Source organism: Anas acuta, chromosome 1 (assembly GCF_963932015.1).
Source record: "Anas acuta chromosome 1, bAnaAcu1.1, whole genome shotgun sequence".
In the NCBI taxonomy this organism is placed as follows: Eukaryota; Metazoa; Chordata; class Aves; order Anseriformes; family Anatidae; genus Anas; species Anas acuta.
The window spans coordinates 144,543,458-144,561,852 of record NC_088979.1 but is presented as its reverse complement, the minus strand read 5'-3'; the positions used below and the strand labels follow the sequence as shown (position 1 = coordinate 144,561,852).

Sequence of the window (18,395 nt, the reverse complement as noted above, 5' to 3'; positions counted from 1 at the left end):
ACAGCGTGAACTCTGCTCTCAGCAGCGGCTCAGGTTCTGACACCATCTGCCACTTAATCCACTTCCAAGGAAGGGGCTGACGTCTGCGTGCATGTGCATGCACATATACGCTCCCCATGTAGCCATACATCATTTCGGCAGGCTCGCACTGACCAGCTCGCAAGCGCCACTTCTTTTATGAGAATTGGCCTTTCATGCTTCTTTCTTCCTCCCGGTTTAGATTTCCCTGATTCAGTTTGGCATATGGTGGTGGGAGGCAGGGGAAGGGGCTTATGAACTGACACCGGAGAAGATTTCCTCGAAAATTGAACACCTCCGTTTTCCTACCTAGCCTGGCTCTCTGAGGAGCAGGATTTTCACATTTTTGTCTTTTCCTGGAAGTTATGAGTGTGGGATGCATGGATTTCTTTTGCAAAAGCAGCAGGAAACAGAACAGGTGTAAATTGTCCGTGCCAGGCTCCTTGGATAGCTGGTAAGTGGGCTCTTGCAGGAGCCGTTGAATTATGAGCTGTTCAGTGACATAATGGCCAGTCTTGTTTGACTGCCGGCTGCAAGCACTGAACGCGTTTCAAGCTCTCTCTCTCTCTCCTTCCTCTAATAATACACGAAGAGTGACAGTTACCATCACGCGCGGTGCTGTGCTGTATCTGCTGATGTTTTTAGATGCACCTTATTCAGCACAGTTCACTGACTGCACTGGGTTATGTTTGCTCGTGGCATCCCGAGCTGAGCGCACGCAGCGCTGTGGAAAATGGCTTGAGGAGTGAGGTGGGGAGAGAAGAGGGACGTTGGGAAGGGTGGGCGGATGGCGCAGTAGGCATTCAGAAATGCCATTTTTTTTTTTGCTTGTAGTCCTCAGCAGTCAACAATTTCCTCATTTTGGGGAGCAGGGCAACGTTTGAATTGTCTTCTAGAAACCAGGATCTGGGTGGCTCTCGCACCTGAGAATTGTGATTTCCTCCTCCTGCACATGTATAACCCTTTCCTCACCACCCGAAAGGCTCTCTGTTGCAAATCTGGGCTGAGGAGGAAGGAACAGGACTCCCTTCAGAAGACGACAGTCTTTGGAGAGGCATCCCCATCCCTGCCAAACGAGGGCTTGTTGAATTCAACCTGCCTGCTTGTTGCAGGCTCTATGACAGAGCCAAGCACTGCTGTATAATGCCCCGACAAGGGTTTGACTCAGAGCATCCTGAAGGAGCTGGAAAGCCTGCCGTCATCTGCAGGGGGGTTCAGGTCAGGCTCAGGTAGGTTCCTGTGAAATTCTGCTTTGCTTTGTGGTTGGATCCACCCCCCCTCCACTTGCCTTAGTAGACCTTTTAACTCCCTTTCCAGGCGCACAATAATGGCAGGAAATTATTTGCCTGTGACCTTCACAACAATTCCTGCATCATACTGAGTAAGGACCAGAAGAATCCTGTTGTGCTGTTGCACTTGATTTCATCAATTGCACTTAAAATGAAATAATAAAAAGAAAAGATTTCATACTGAATAATGCTCCTTAATTAGAAAAGCAAGGGAACTTCATCATATTAATTGGCAATAGATTTCTATGCAAAAAACTAGTTAGTCGGCAGTCTTTACTAAGTGCATTTTACTCCCCTCAGAAGAGAAAAATCACTTGTTAACTCTGAAATAGCTTGTGGAGGTATTCAAAGAAAGGTTTATATTAATACCGTACTGACATGTATCGATGAAACCTGAAAACTTCTCTCTCATTCCCACTGTAGAAGATTGCTCTCATTTGTCACTTCTAAAGGAGGCAGGGGAATAATTCTTGACCCTCAGCTACAGGTTTAAGATTGATCTGGTAAAAGTAGAATATTTCAGACAATAATCAATTGAAGGACTTGTCTTCCAACCCTAGTTCCAGTTCTTGTGTAGGATCTCATCTTGTTTGCAGCAAGGCACCTCCAAACTTTTGGGTTATTTTTGAAATCAAGCTCTCCAGAACAAAGTAACAGTTGAACTAGCAGAACCATGGGATGTTGCAGTTTTGTTTAGGGGATGTTGTTTCCTTCACCTTTTGTACTTGGAGTAGGAAAAATAGCCATGGAGGAGCTGCATTTCTAAAGCCAGTTTTTGCTTGAACTCTCAGTCATTTTTCTGTGAAATAAGATCTACGTGGCAATGGAAAAAAAACTGTGTTATGTGTTTGTAAGCATTGTGCCTCAGTTTGAGTTCATAGCATTTACAAAGTTCTATTTCAAGTACATTTGCTTTCCTGTAGAAAATATTTTCTAATGACTACTAATTAATTACTGATGTATAGGTCATCTAAGATAAAAACAAACCTCCTTTCACTGCCAAAACATCTCTAGGGAATTAGAAATCATTCCTTTCAGTACTAGAAAGTTTAGCTATTTGTTGTTTTCTGTTTTCATCTCTCTGCTTCTGTCTTTCTACCTTTCTTATCAGCATGGGGACCCCGTGTTATAAGCACAGCCCTTTGCCTACATTCCCTTGAGGTTTTCATAGACCTACCCAGGCAGAACTGAGGTGTCACAAGCCAAGTAGCAAGGAGCTCTGCAGAAAGCTGGTCCCCTTGGTATATGTAGACCAATATTGCAGGTCAAAAGCTTGGACGATCAGAATAAGCTCCTGGAAAAATATGGAAGTCTGTCTGAACCACAAATCTAAGTGTTTTGGGGTTCAGTTTCCAGAAAGAATTCACGTGTGTGAGCAGAGCAATGAAATTTGAGTACATGTTTCAGAAGGTTCTTCAGTGAAATTCCTAGTCAAGCTTATCCAGCTCTGTTGATAGATTGAAACAGTAAGAAAAAGAAAAAAAAATTCCAAACAAAGCAAAAATCATAAAGAGAGCCCAGACCCCACCTCATCATGTAACATTGAGAGTAACAGTGGGGGCAGCGGTGGGTGCTGTGAGCTTCTTGCTCCGGCAGCTTGGAGTGATTCGGGCTGTCACCGGTATCGCCTGTTTGGATGATTACAGCTGGGTGTGTTTTTCTCAGTGGAGATAATTGCTTTGCTGACTGGATAATGGGGTTTATTTGCTCATTTACTCATCTATAAAATGCGTATGTATATGTGTATATATAAAAATTATGATCAACATTTCTTAAGTTGTTTTTAGACTGAATATTGATAGCTTCAGTCTCCTCTGATCAAAAGTAAAATCAGGAGTCAAATTTTTACCTGCAACTGTATAGGCAATTGGAAGGCTTTTTTTCACCTGGTCTCTAACTGATTTGCCACAGCTCCTTACAGGTGACAATAATTGCCCTATGCTGGAAGCTCTTCTGTCAGTTTTTGGTTGCCCAGTACCTTGGTTCATCCTTCCACTGTTTAAAATGTTTGTGAGAATTGACCAGAAATGCCAGTGAGGGAGCTGGAGGTCTGATGGGATTCCTGAATCCGTGAGAAGTAAAGCTTCATTCTATTTTTATATTTCCAAGTTTTCAGACAGCAGCAATTCATGGTTGGATTCATGATAGCACACTCTGATTTGTTTGTGTTTGTGGTCATCTGGAGACAACGTTTCCCCCATCCCCCCCGGCAAAGTAAAATCAAGGTGCTAGCCTCATATGGAAATACTTGTTTCAAGCAAACATAAGATTTTTCCACCAGGATCAAAACATTACTCCTGATTACATGCTCTTAGTACTCTGGGATTTTGATCTGTGTGTGCCTGTGTTTTATATAAAGCAACTTGAGAACCCGAGGGGCAGCCAGCCATCTAGGCCGGATGCTGCTCATCTCGGGTTACTGCAGGGAGTAAAGTGTGAAATAACAGAGGTGCTGATGAGGACACGGGATACATCCTGAAAAATCACCAGCTGTTCGTGACAATTGGCCACCAGTTCCACCAATGTGGGATCTAATGCCAAAACGGAGCGGCGAGACACAGGAAATGGTGAGATGGGTGTCTGCCCTGTAGTTGCAGGAGGGCTGCATGAGAACCTCAGGACAGCGTTGTGCTGTGCTTGGCTGGGCATGAATCCGAGGTCAAATTACCACTGCATTTGAAAGATGGAGTCTTACACCTGTCAGACTGTGGAGAATGAAATTACACAGACGTGAAGTAGCATGTAAATGCAGAATAAACTCTATATAGTGCAGTAGACCTGAGTTACTAGCATTTCCATAGACTTTGAGTAAGTGTCAGGCCTTGGAATATGAATCATGAAGTGGTGACGATAACAATTAGAAAGTTAGTATAATTTCTGCCAGCTTTTGTCTCTATTCCACCAGTGAAATGCTCATTTCAGATAGTAGGTTCTTACATTTCCTAATCGGTTTGGTCTGAACCAGTACTTACATTTTATATCTCACCCTGGAGGTGGCTGAACATAGCTCACCAGAGTATTCTTATTCCTTGGTTTCTGAGAGATCTGCATGCAGCGAGTTGTTTCATCAAACATTACTAATGCTAGAACAGTCTCAAACAACAAACACGTTCAAATTCCCAAAGATGAGTGCAGTCAGGACGTATACTTTTTAAAGCTCCAGATGAGGATTTGTGAACATGCAGGATGCTGCAAGCACACGGAAATGCATGTGGGGTGCTGTGACTTCATTTGGAAGAGTCTGGAAGCAGCTGCATGGTTCACAGTGGTTGGATGCCACCACAGCCCCCTGCTGTCAGCCCTGATGTTAAACAGTTAATCCAACTGGCATTGGAACAAGGGAAATGGAAAAACTCCCTGGGCTTTACACCCTGGGCACCCCTTCCTTTCGGGAGTGATCCCATGGCATGATGTTATCAGCATCCTGAGGTAAGGCTGAATGTAAAAACTTTCATCCATTTCTCCCCTGTGCGTTCGCTGGAGAAGTGGAGCATTGCATAGACCTATCAGCAGGGCAGTTTTCATTTGCAATAAATTCATATGTGAAAAAAAGGGAGAGGAGAAAGTGCTTGGTAGAGACTGTAAAGGATGACAAAAATCTCCTGGTAGATTTCAGTGCAGGGTCTATGCATCACGATGATGTTTGGAATGTAACTTCTCTAAATGTCAGGTAATGAGTGCTAGCAAAAATGGTCTAAACTCGCACACAGTGATGTGCTCTGAAGCTGTGGGGTTCCTCAAGGAATAAAAACCACTGTGGATAGCTCTGTGAGGATATCTACACTGTTACTGCAGTTTGAAGGAAAGAGAGAGAGAGAGAAAAGGAGGGTGTTTCTGAGTAACACAGGGAAGGTAAAGTAGAAATTTGTGTATAAATGACTATCTGTGTTCATCCATGTCTTCTGCAATTTCTCAGGGATAAATCTCTCTTGCAATAATCTTATTCTAATTTCAAATTCTTGATGAAAGAGTGCACTTCCACTGTAATTAATCAAAAGCAGCACCGAGGTAGGAAACCTTTGCCTAACTCCTACTCTTGTGTTGCCTGCACAGATCTTGAATGAAACTCTCCAGGTGTTTCCATATTTACTTAAACTCCCTTAACTCAAGGTTTTCCTCAGCTTCAGGGTAGTAAATGTTGTTCTAATCATTCTGAATTGTGAATGAATCACTGGAGTCCTTTGGCTGGAGAGGAGTCCCTATGAGGAGCACAGTGCTGCACTGCCAAAGGCCTTTATTTTTTATTTTAATTTAAAGAAAGCAGCCGAAATGTTTTGTTTTGTCGCTTCTCTGCCCCTTTTTTTTTTTTTTTTTTTGCAATTATGTATGCAATTGTGAAGAACTGAAAGCAGCTCATGGCCCTGGATTTGAGTGGGAAACTGCTACTTTTAAATAAGATTTGAAAAGATTATTTTAAAAGTGAAGGTCGTGCATTTAGCCGAAGTACTGGAGGTGCGGGGGCACAGAGAAAGCAGGGCTTGGCATGTTTAACCCTTTACTGAGCTCTAGGTTAGGATTTATGCCTCTGCATGGGAGAGAAATAGCGAGACATCTGAACTTTTTGGGAGGCCAGAGGCAGAGCAGTGTACAACCCACGGGGAGAAACCAAGCAAGGTCTGAGCTTGGCTTCCAACAGGAACATGTCTCATGTTGTTGTGTGCAGCAGGTGGTGTCCAAATGAGCGTGACTGGTACAAATTGCTATTAAAAGCACTTAGCAGCTCCTGAGCACAGCAACACCATGTAGGAGCAGCATCCCTCTCGCCTCCCCAGAGATGAGGCCAGGATCAAGCGCGTGGGCTGCATGAGATGGGGTGAGCTATGGCAGGGAGGCGAGTGATGGGAGAGGGGGTAGGAGAGGCTCCCAGTGGGGTCAGCTCTTGTTTGAATGCATGGGGTTTGTCAGGTGGCTGCTGAGAGGCACTCCTCTGGGCAAAAAAGGAGCCCAGCTCAGCACAGTATCTGTGCGGTGCCTGGCATCCTTTGGTTCTCTCCTATGAGGTCCTGTGTGTATTTCAGGTGTGTTATACCTGCTTCAGTGAAAGGCAGACAGATGAGCTTTCTCTATAACTGTTTTACCTAAGGTGTACTATGCACTCTGCAGGATGTTTTAGGTGAGAAAATTAGCACTGTGTAATTGGTAGCAGTGTTATCATTTATGAGCTTTCTTCTCCTTGGTCTTGAATCACCCTGTTACAGCTTTGGCTTTGCATTGCAATGTGGTTTACACAAAAAGTGTGCCTAAAATTAGTTACAGAGCGAAACATATTCCCTGTTATTTAATGCTTAAAAGCCCACCGACTTTTGGGGTCCACTCATATTTTGGTGAACTTGTAAATATCTGGCTGTCTTCCCAGAAAGGGTCTTACTCAAACAAAGTGGCACCTTGAGCAGTTCACGATGATGTTCTGTGGGAAGATACAAAACCGTTGTCATTGTAGAGTCAATAAACCCTTGAATCGATTTATTCTGACATTTTCTGAAGTGCATCCTTTTCTGCCGTTCCCTATATGGGAAGGAAATGTTTTTCTGAAAAACGTTTCTGCTGATATCTTCTTCGGTGCTTTTAAACATGAAACAAATCCATATGTTCTCAGGCTCAGTTATAGCCTGGCACTTCTTGGTCCTGGTTAAAATGAGGTTCAGTTCTCTTACAAATGATTTGGCTTGCGTTCAGACCTCTTCCTCAACTTTACCTCAGCCTTGCAAAGTTCAAACACGGTTAACCACGGTACTTTCTGTTCCACAAGATGTACCCAGGTTTCATCTGTTTTATTTAGCACGGTGGGCTTTTCTGTTGCAGTTATGCCCTATATTACAATTTCCAATAAAGTTTTCATGTCTGTGCTGCTTGCGTTAGGAAAACTGCCAGCGACAATTTTCACAATTCATTTGTAAGAGAGGGACCTCTTCGTTTGTTTTTATGACTACTCTCACTTGTTGTGTTTAGACATACATTTATGGATAACAAATTACAATCTCTGCTGTCCCTTTTTGTGATCAAAATTGATCGTAGATCAATTGCTCTTGAGAGCAAGTCCTACGAGGAGCGGCTGAAGGAGCTGGGCTTGTTCAGCCTAGAGAAGAGGAGGCTCAGGGGTGACCTTATTGCTCTGTATAAGTACATTAAAGGAGGCTGTAGCGAGGTGGGGGTTGGCCTGTTCTCCCATGTGTCTGGTGACAGGACGAGGGGGAATGGGCTAAAGTTACGCCAGGGGAGTTTTAGGTTAGATGTTAGGAAGAGCTTCTTTACTGAAAGGGTTGTGAGGCATTGGAACGGGCTGCCCAGGGAGGTGGTGGAGTCACCATCCCTGGAAGTCTTCAAAAGACGTTTAGATGTAGAGCTTAGGGATATGGTTTAGTGGGGACTGTTAGTTTTAGGTCAGAGGTTGGACTCGATGATCTTGAGGTCTCTTCCAACCTAGAAAATTCTGTGATTCTGTGATTCTGTGAAAATCATTGATACAGAAGAACTGTGGTTGTACTCTTTGTCTCAGATTAGGGATGCTGATGCTCTTAAGCGGAGAAGATGAGAAAGACTTCAGAAGCGCACTTTGTTTAGAGATGTGCGTGGATTTGAATAGGTTTACAATGTTTCTCTTAAAACAAAACAACACAAAACTGAGGTCTACAGGGCTTGAAATTGGAAGAAGTCTAAGACAACAAATGGAGCTATTGGGCTGCATAGAAAATGATTGTCTGCACAGCCCAGTGAACTGAGCGGAATTGCAAGAATAAGAAAATACATGCAGCAGAGCTCCCAGACTTCTTTCTTCATAGTGAGTGCTGCTTGTGAAGCCTTACTAGTGGGCTAAAATGATATAAGCTTATTTAGTGGGTCCTCCTAAGGTATCAAGCTCCATGCCACAGAGGCCATGAACTCCTTCCCTCCTCCACTCCTTTGTGCAGCCATTCCCAGCCTCCTGCAGGCACCTGGGACATGCTGGCCTTGCTGGTGAAGTGGTGCTGGGCTCTGTCAGAGTTAACTGGCAGCTGAAAGGCAGCGTAAGTCTCTAAGCAGTCTGGTGGCAGCAGTGGAAGAGGCTATTGAGGCACATTTTGATTGCATTTTAATTGAAATGCATCTAAATGTATTTAATCTAAAAATAAAGAGGATGCTGAGCAAGCCTGCTACCTCTGTAGCAAAAAGTATTCAAGTTGTGTGCCTTAGAAAGTGAGAGATTTATTTCTCAAGTAGCTAAAAAATGTTATTCCATCTCACCTCAGCCTCCAAGTCTTCAAGTGCATTGCCCCTTTACTGCCGCCTCCTCTGGACCACCACTAACACACTGTCATGAGCGAGAGCTGTGGTGTGTTTCAGCCGTAGAGGCGAGTGGCTAATGCTTTATTTCCGATACATGTGAGCTTTGAGATAACCATGAATCCTCTGGGGATTTGGATTTACCATTGATACGCAGACAAATCCCTTAGCCTGACTGTAAGAATGCTCAAGGCTGATGACGGGCTGAAGTGGCAGTATTTAGTCACAGTACTTCTGGTTCCTCTGCCAAAGCTGTTTGTTTATTTTATGATCTGATTGACATAATGTAATTGCATTTCCTTTTCTTCTTTTTTTTTTTGAACAGCATTCCTCATCTTAGTCTGGAAGAAACTCAGTTGTACCAGTCCCTGAGTGAAGATTCTTGGCCTAAACTGATTAAAGAATAAGACTAGAGGCAAACTATCATTTTTCGTTCTACAGGGATGTTATCAGTGATTCCGACAGGGACTAGAGCTAGAATAGTTGTTGCTAAATGCACTCTTGGAAACAGTTTGGAATCAGGAAATGAACTACAGGGTGATGAAACTTGTATCTAGGCTACTCAAAGTGAAAATTAACTGCCGAGTTGCAGAAGGATCTCTTTGTAGTAAATGAATGGACTGTAAAATGGAGGAAGCGATCCTGCGTTGATAGGGCTGCTTTTCTCCATCTGCATTACTTTGCTGTTAACTATACTCACATGCAAGGAGGGACTGTGCATTAGTTATTACCCATTTGGAAAGAGATTTAGTAGTCAGTGTAGATAATTCTGTGAATATTTCTGCTTCCTGCTCACAGAAGCAAATAGAAGTCAGAGAAACCAAGTAGAGCAATAGTAATTTGGTCAGTGAAATGGAACGGTGTATGGATGAGAAAAGACTCGATATAAAAAGTTTCACCAACCTCTGTGTCATCAGCAGCAAGCAGAAGGCAGATAGCGACTGCTAATTTATTCTCTCCCATGCCATAAGGGGCAGAGAACATCAAGTAAACTTATCAAACAGTTTTAAAAGAAAGGGAATTATTTTTGTTGGTGATTCATTATTATGCGGTGGAACTCATTGGCACACAATGGTAGAAGACCAGTAGAAGAAACACTGTACAAATCCAGTGGTAAGCATGTAGTGGGAGGATTTGACCCAACACACCTCAGGGAAACCTAGTTCTGCTTTGCTAAAGGCAAGGTGGTGATGTGGAAGGCGATATACCTTTGTGCTTGTCTTGCTGTCATGCTCTTTCTGTAAGCACCCATTGCCAACTGGCTATGGGCTTAGATAAACACGTGGGCTGTCTCATTGAGATTGTTCTAGTTGGAGCACACAGAGGTGAGCTGCTTGTACTGCTTGCCCTGAGCTAGCACTAGCTGTGAGCTTGTGCCCCAAATCTATCTCACCATGTTGAGGCTGATCCAAAAAGCTCTTCCAGCAGGGTTGCTGGATCCTGCTGGCTCTGAGTAGGGCTGGTGGCGCTGAGTGGGCTGATACCTTCCACGTGCAGTGGTACCGATACAGAGGGGCTCGCAGCTGCAGAGGCATTGGACTGTGTGTTAGTTTGGAGCAGAGGTGGAGGCTTTCCTTGCCACATCTTCCTGGCCTTTCTGTACTAGCCAGCTTAGTCAAAATGTGGCTTGGAGGAACCTAATTCCTTTCCATAAAACAATATGTAGAGAGCCCATCTTTCTTAAGTTGGGGCTAGTTATCTAAAAATTATGCGTTGCAAAACTCTGCTTGAAAACAGTTCTCTCATGCCTCAAGCTTTTCTTTTCTTTCTTTATTTTTTATTTAATGGATGGTTCCTGCTATGTTTTGACTTGTGCTGAAAGCCAAAATTTTCACTGTGCCTGCGTGTGGTTTAATAGCCTAAAAGCAACTAGGAACTGCAGAGAACTACTAAGCTTGGAAATAATGTGTTACCCACATGGTTCTAGTTTTGCTGCTGATCCATGTAATCCATGATCAGAAAATCCCTCTTCCCTCATAAAAATTAGTCTGGAATAAAGGAGTTTACTTGAGCTGCCAGGCAGGGAAATGATCGCATCAGTCAGATTTTGGTTGTGTTTACAAATGGAGACAAGAATGGAAACTGTCTCCCCACTGTCCTGATGCTGTAGTTCTCATTGCAGAGCTGTGCAGAGCAATGTGGGCCACTGCGCACTCTCTGTTGCTCAGATGTGCTGTTGTAGTTTGTATCAGCTGAAAATCTGAAGTGTGAGGATCTCAGCAGTTGCTTTTTGGTCAAAAGTTATAGTGAAGGGTTTTCACAAGGCAGCATCATTGAAGTCAATGAGCTCAGTTTATATCCACTTGTCCTTCAGCATGTGGCATCCTAGAGATCCATGCCAAAAGAGAGTCTCTGCAGAAGCTGGAATATAGTTTCCAGGAAAAGCAATGAAAAGTGCTTTCCAGTTCCTGTGTATGCGTACACGGTGCCCTCCACCAGTCCTCTGAGGCTTGGCTGTCACATTAAGGAAGAGTAATGTAGTATAAAGAAAGAAAACACTGGCTTTTCGTAAACCTCATTTCTTTGCTATAATTTCCAGTTCAGATGTCTTGTTTTTCTTTTTTTTTTTTTTTTTTTTTTTTTTTTGATTCTCTTCCCTGACTCTTTGTAGCAGGGGTTAAAGGAGAATTCAAGGTGGTCTCCCCAGTTCTACTCCAAGAAGTATGTGGCTCCTTTGAAGAAAGCAAAAGTTTTGAGAGGGTCAAGTGATTTTTCAAGTACCTTACTCTACCTACCTTTGTTCTCAAGTATCTGTGATTTTCTGGCAAACTAGAAAGAAAGAAATGTTTTGCTTTGCCTGTGCAAAGCAATTTGTGGGGAGAGGAAAAGAACCTTTAAAAAACAAAGCAACTGAACTAAAAAACCCAGCCCCAAAATATGGAGAAAGTGGGTCTAACAAAAAGAAAAAAAAAAGTGGGGGAGAGAATAAAAGCTATCCGAAGAAAAAAATAATTTCTTAATCATGTATAAAGAACCAAAATTGAGGTGCAGGGGTCAGATAACATTGCCTCCCTTCAAGTAGGTCTTGCACCATTGTGTTGGTCTTTTGGTCTGTGGGATTGGCCATGGGAAATGGCCCTTCCTGGCACTGCAATGATGTGGGCAAGACTACCTGCCTTGCTCCCTGTGGCGTCCAGGTCTGGCCTTCCTAACCTGGAACAAGTGGTTTCTCAGCCTCTGAGCAGACCAGGATGCTTGGGCTTGGGACGTTCCCCCTTGGCTTGGTGAGTCCTGCTCAGTACGGCTCTTTAGAGATGCAAGTTATGTGTGTGGTATGGAAACAGGAGAACTGGGTCAGTGGAGGCCGGTGCTACCCGAGCTGTCTCAGTCCTGGTTTTGGGAACAGCTGAGGAATGATGCAGGTGGTGGCACCTTGTTGGTACAACAGGTGCTGGCACATTCCTGGATGAAACTACCAGCCAAAGGAGCAGTGTCCTTTGCCTGCTCTCATTTATCTTGTACATCTCCTTGGCACCTCTCAGCTCCAGCAGCAAGGGCATGGTGAATGAGCAGCTTATTGTTTTTGCTGGATGGAGAGACATTTTCCTCCCAGACAGTTCAGCTCAGAGAGAGGGAAGAAAAAAAAAAAAAAAAAAGAAAACAAAATCCTGTAGGTGTTGTTAAATATCAGTCTTACCTAAGATACAGGGAAATGAAGTTTTGGGGGAGTTTAATTCTTTTCTTCACGGTGGGGGTGCCAGTTGAGTGGGATTTGTTAGTCATTAGTATAATACAAGTAACAAAGGTATCCTGATTTGCCTGAAATGAGCAACCTGGAGATTCACATGAAAGATTGATTGCAAGGGGTTCCCTCTGTTCTTTTTAGACTCTGAGTTCACATAAGGACCTGCCCTTCTGGCTGCTTATTTTCAGAACCCTTCTGAGGTGTACCCAGTGCATAAAATGACTTCCCAGCACATTATGTATCGCAAGGTAATGCACCAAATAGAAAATACACACTTTGACAGAAAGTTCTGCACTAAAAAAAGCAACGTACCTTCCTGCTTTCCATTCTTTTGGTTAGATGTTAAAAAAAAAAAGCAAACAAAAAATGACAAAAAAAACAACAATCCCACAAAAGGAATTTAATTGCTAACTATACTAGCAGAACAAAAATTTTGATTATTAAAAACACCAACCAAACAAAAAAAAACCTGTGAAAACTGATACTTTATGAGATGAACTGAAATAAATTAAACCAATAAATAATATGAAGGTGTACTAGGAATCTTAAAGTAGGCATACAAAAATATTATCTGGGTTTCATTCCCTCTATGGATTCAAAAAGTTTCATGACTATTTGTGCTGATTTTACATTTTAATTCATTGGGCTAGCCTACTTAAGGATTATGGCAAAGATTTTTCTTTATATCTAAGCTGTGATAACATCTGGTGCATGCTAGGCACTGTCCAAACCCAGGGGAAATACAATCATTGCTTTGAAATTGAAAGGCCTGGGAGGGATGAAGAGTGGTGCAAGCAGTATGGTTTGTTAATGATGCCTGTAAGTGATAGGCATGTAGTTCAGTAGCTGTTGCCCTCTTTGATTTATGTATTTATTTATTTTTTTTAAAGATCCTTGTTCCTCTTTTTTCAACATTTTTTATACTTCAGCTCCGTTTCCCCTGCTTTGACTCTTGGCCCACACAATAATTAGGTGAAGAGAATGAAGCCCATGCTGAGCTCGTTTCCTATAAGTAACACAGGAGACATAGGCCTTCATACGGGATTTAAAAGGGAAGAGGATAATCATTTAAACTTGGACAGGAAGTAAACAAGGGATATAGAATCTAATCTGTGTGGTGGATCACCAGGACAGTAAGGAAGAATATTCAAGTTACTCATGTTGCTCATTCCAGACCTCTTACATGGTGTCTGTATTTGGCAGTCTTTTGTGCATGAGAAGTTCATTAGAGCCCAAGTGGAGAATCAAGACTATTTTAGCCCAGGTCGCTGCAGTGAGGATTTCCTCCCCCTTCAATTTCCCAACCTGCACGGACTAACTTCATTTGTCTGAAGCAGCTGAACAGAACCAGGCACGACTCCAACAGATTATGGATGTTATGTGTCAAAGTAGCTCTTATGTTTTCTCTCTCTTTCACATTACCATTGCAAATACTTGCATTCTTGCTCCTCTGCTTTTCTAAATGCAGTAGGATGCACTTTATATTAGGAGGTTTTTGTTTTTATTTTATTTATTTATTTATTTTTCTGGAATCTCCAAAGAAAAGAGAAATGGAGATGATTAAGGAGGCAAATTATTTGGCAAAGTAAGATTGTATGGAGAGGGGAAGATGCAATGTTTTAACTTCTGACGTAAATTTAATTTCACAGTATTTTTCTGGACACCAATATTTTCACTGACATTACTTTTCTTAGTGCAGCCTTGGCTGACTGTTAGGGTCAGGCTTAAAGGAAACCCTTTAAATCCAAGTCCAGGGCTTCACACTGTATGTGTGTGTGTGTGCATATATATATATATCTATGCGCACACACATACACATATAGTTCCCCTATCACTTTTAAATGAACGGAGCATTCCTAGCTGGACACCTGTTTAAAAAATACTTAGGTGACTTCAGAGCTTTCATTTTATGCTGAGCCTCTGTGTCCTCATTTACTGGCATGGGTGAGGAACCAGCAGCTCCCTGGGCAGCTCTGAGGCAGCTGGTGGAGGTACAGGAGCTTCAGGAACTGTCCATGGGTGTCCCCAGAGTAAAATCTCCAGGACATGGACATGTTAGGGCAACCAGGTCGGACTGCTCTCTGTGCATCACTGGGTTCTAAGCCCATGGCGTAGCCTCCAGCAGGGCTTGCTCCAGCCCTGCTTCAGGTGTTTGCTTCCCCTCTGTTCCCCTCCTGGCCTTGGCACAGGTTTCTGCCCTCCTCTCCCACTGCATTCCCTGCTGAGAACGTCTTGTCTTCAGTTTGTGTTCCTTTGACACTTGTCTCCTGTCTCTGCCCTCAGTCTGTAGTTTAACTGTAGACTTGACTGCCAAGTTGTTGCACTAAATTTCTGAGGCTATTTTTAGGTTTTCAAGCTATTAAGCATTTTTGAAAACTGTTCTCAGTTTTCAAAGCCTCTTTGAAACTAGAGAAAGAACACCACTTTCAAAATAGTATTTAAAATTAACCAAGTTGTGCACTGGGGCTCTGCTGTAGTAGAACCACGATTCACTCACACTGAAGCTAACTGGTAGTAGATGAAATGTTGCTGGAAATTATTTTCTAGCAATTATGACTGCCAGATTTACTTGTATATTGAGTTCAACTCTGAGCGTGAATTGCTGGTGGTAGGCAGTGGAAGCATAAATAAATATAACTTAGGGCAGTAGCCCAAAAGCAGTTAACTGCAACAATTTGAGTTAATGCTGAAGGGAAGGAACTCTCAAGAATGAGGGCATAAATTGGTTAGCAGATGGAACTGGGATGGAAATTTTCTAGTCGTGCTGGGATTTTTCTACCTGCAACAGAGCTGTCTGAAAGAATCACTTCCACTATTGCTGCTGTTCTTTATTTCCTCTGAAGCAGTCTACGTGGACCAGCTGCAGATATATGTTTCTGGGGAGACCGAGCTGAACTTCTGCATCAGAATTGATGCCCTAATGTGAATTTATAGCTCCCAAGACACAGGAAAAATATGTTTTTCTAGAGATAATCTCGGATTAAATTGACTTGCAGCACGTATTCTGTCATTTGTTAGTCTGTCCCTCATTGTATGTATTATTACAGTATAGGAGGGTTGATTTGCTTTGGTAACAAAGCTGCAAACTCTTTGTTTCATGCTACATAGCAGGAGATATGGGAAGAACTAACTGGGAATGTTCTGAGCAAACTGTGTGCAGTTGATTTAGAACAGACTGTGATGGTCTATTAAAATGGAGTCTTGGCTGGGTTATTGCACATGTTACCGTGTGTTTTTGTGAAGGTTATAAGGTGGTTGTCATGGAGCGCATGCTGGAAGGAAGAAATGCATCCATTGTATGCCTACAGAGCCGAAGGCACATCCATTTTTGTTGATTTAGTTTCACCCTCTTCTGAGTTTACCAGGGTGCTTTGAGAAGTATTATGGGTGGCTTTAAGATGGGCTTTGAAGCTCAGGGAAGAGGGAGAAAAAGCAGACACCCCTATTATCCAGATGCTAAAGCACATCTGCCTGTGGCTTTGTAAAGAGATCGTGCTAGCAAGACAGCTTGTCATGTCCCCTCTCCCCAAGCTTTTTACTCTGTTGTGCTTTGTTCCTAGGACTCATCTTAAATGATGGTCTGTTCTGATGTGGTCCATGACTTGATTTTTTCAAAGAATTGAAGCTAGCTAACTCTAGTTGAATCAGAATGTTAGCAGTGGTTGCTGGGAGATGCTGGTGTGCCCCAGAACCTAGTTTGAGGATTGGGTGTCATGAGAAATGAGGGTGAACAGTGCTACCTGAGGAAGAACGGTCAGAGCTGATGGGACTGGGGGCAGAGATGCAGCTACTCCGAGGACACGATGGTACTCTGTTTCTTGATAACTGTTTTCTGTTCCCCCTGTTCCTCCACATGCTTTCAGTGAACAGGCAGGGGAGGTGAAAATTACAAAACTTGCTATATAATAAAACCATAGTTCACTCATTATGAAATAACACCTAATATCAAATGACTGGAAGAATCACAAGCTTTTCAATAGGTAATCCAAATGTAAAACCTGACCTTCCTCCTTTCTTTCTTTGGAAGTGAGTACAGTACAGTCAGCCCCTGGAGTCCTCGAGTCACTGCGTTGGCTTTGAGGTGGAATAATTTAAACCCAAAGCATATCTCTGCAAGAGGAGGAAACAATGCATATCAACAGCCTCTGAACTGCCCACATAGTGCTTCAAGTGGCAAAAAATAGACTATCGGAATCCAATTATTCATTATCACATGTTTTGTTGGCAGGCGGGAGTTATGGGAGGAAGGGGGAGAATTTGCCCGAGCTAGTGTGGCATATGAGCTGGGTTAGGTGGCTGTAGCCAATTTAAGTCCCTTAAAAGGAGGCACTGTTGAGATTTTCCTCCTTTCTTCCCCCACCCCTTCACTGATGCTGCAACAATCCTTTGACAGCTTGGTGTTGGAAGCTTTTCCCTTAGCGACTGACTTCTGTTCCTCTGGGTTCCCATCTCCTGAGCTACTGTAAGGTGCCTGTGCATGATAGTCTTTGTGCACTGGCTGCAGTCTTTTAAAGGCTGTTTTTGCAATATCCACTCTCTTTGCACTGCATTTATTACCTTTCCAGTCAATGCTATACATATATATATATAGTGAAGCTTTTATAATGGAAATATGAAAATATAATAATATTATATATATATAATATATATATATTTTTTTCCAGGGGGTAGATATAGAAACAGACCTGTTCTTCTAATTTTGTTTCAGGATATTTTCATAGTGTGAAGGGAAAACTGTTGCAGGTTTGGGCACTCTCCCCAGTACCCTTTATGCCAGATCATGGCCATCTTTGCTGTGATGCAAGGGCACAGACTGACAGCCGCACCTGTACGGATGTGGTTCAGCAGGGTGCAGCACTTGATCCGGCGAGCACAATGCTGAATTGCTGCCTCGAGTGTTCGTTTACATGCTGGACACATATTCACGCCCTATAGAAGAAGAGTGCCATCAGGACTGCAAAATCAAACGTGCAAAAGTTAGGAAATGCCAGGACATTAATTTTCCCACCCGCTTGCGCATATGTGTTATGATTCAGCCTTTAATTACGCAGTTGCACGCTGTTTTTCCACGGAACTCCTGCGTCCCTCTGTGCACAGGATGTCCACTGCTGCTTGGATGAGAAGCTATTCAATATTTTGTTTCCTCCTTGTGGTTTCTCGTGACATGGTTCAGGCTATGCAGCAGGGGCAGAATTGCTGATGGCTGCGTGGTTTTTATTTCTTTGCTGGTCTTCACCACAGCACAGGCGGGCGGTGTTTGGTGGGCACTCTTTGCAGTGGCCCTGTCTCATCCTAGATGCCTTGCTGTCCCCATTTGTGAACTGGGAAAGGAACAACACTGAGTGTCTTTGAGTCTCCTCAGGCAGTCAGCCTTGCTAAGTGTATCTGATTTCCTTATCTTCAGTCTTCACGATTTCCCACATCAGATCCCAGACCTAGGTTTAGTCTCCCCTCCTGCCTGGCTTCGGTTCTTGGTATATTCCTCAGTGGCCAGCTGCTACGCGTGGCACGGTGCTGTGCAGAGGCAAGAGCAGCTGGTACAGGCTGCAGCACCTCTGTGGTATGGCACAGCAGCCCTGGGCTTCCTGCCAGGGTGGGTTATGCCAGCCCCAGTGTCGTGCTAACGTGTCTGTACGTCCTCCGGTGCCAGAGCACCTTGACATGGAATGACACGCTGCAGCGTAGGCTTAAACTGAGTTCTCAAGAGGTGTTCTTGCAGTGCCTTTCAGAAGCAGTTAGCTGCATTAGGTTTAGGCACGAAGAAAAGGAAGTTATTTAGAAAAATGTCTTTGCTGCTTTGTAATTTCGACTTTGCTCGGATAGCACAGATTCTGCCTCATAAATACAATTAAGAAGAATATCATGAGCAGCTTGGTCTTTTTTATTACTTTACCTCTCAGCATCCATAACTGTGCTGATTACTGTAATGGACTGTGGGTTTGTAATTTTCACCCCCAAAACTGTATGCTATTCTAAACTGCTGCTCATTTTGCTTTTACTTGTTTTTTAAAGTAAATTGTTATTTTTTTCTTTTATTTTTTATTATCTCTGTGGTTTTTAAACCTTCTCTAGAGATATCTGTACCAGAATAAAGTCCCAAGCCACTTCCTAAATTAATGCTTAGAGAATGACAGGGGAGAGAA

General features: G+C 43.1%; 1 protein-coding gene across 14 annotated transcripts in view; it reads left to right on the top strand.

The window, feature by feature from the left end:
* DGKI (diacylglycerol kinase iota) overlaps positions 1-18,395 on the top strand; it is a 216,247-nt gene that overhangs the window by 38,801 nt on the left and 159,051 nt on the right. The window contains exon 1 of one of the 14 annotated variants that reach the window (XM_068662833.1): positions 141-472. The exons of 12 other annotated variants lie outside the window; for them this stretch is intronic. In XM_068662833.1, the coding sequence (XP_068518934.1) occupies positions 384-472 (89 nt within the window). In that variant the 5' untranslated portion in view covers positions 141-383. Of the gene's footprint in view, positions 1-140; positions 473-18,395 lie in introns of those variants that run through there. One more of the 14 variants, XM_068662842.1, reaches the window with a different exon arrangement.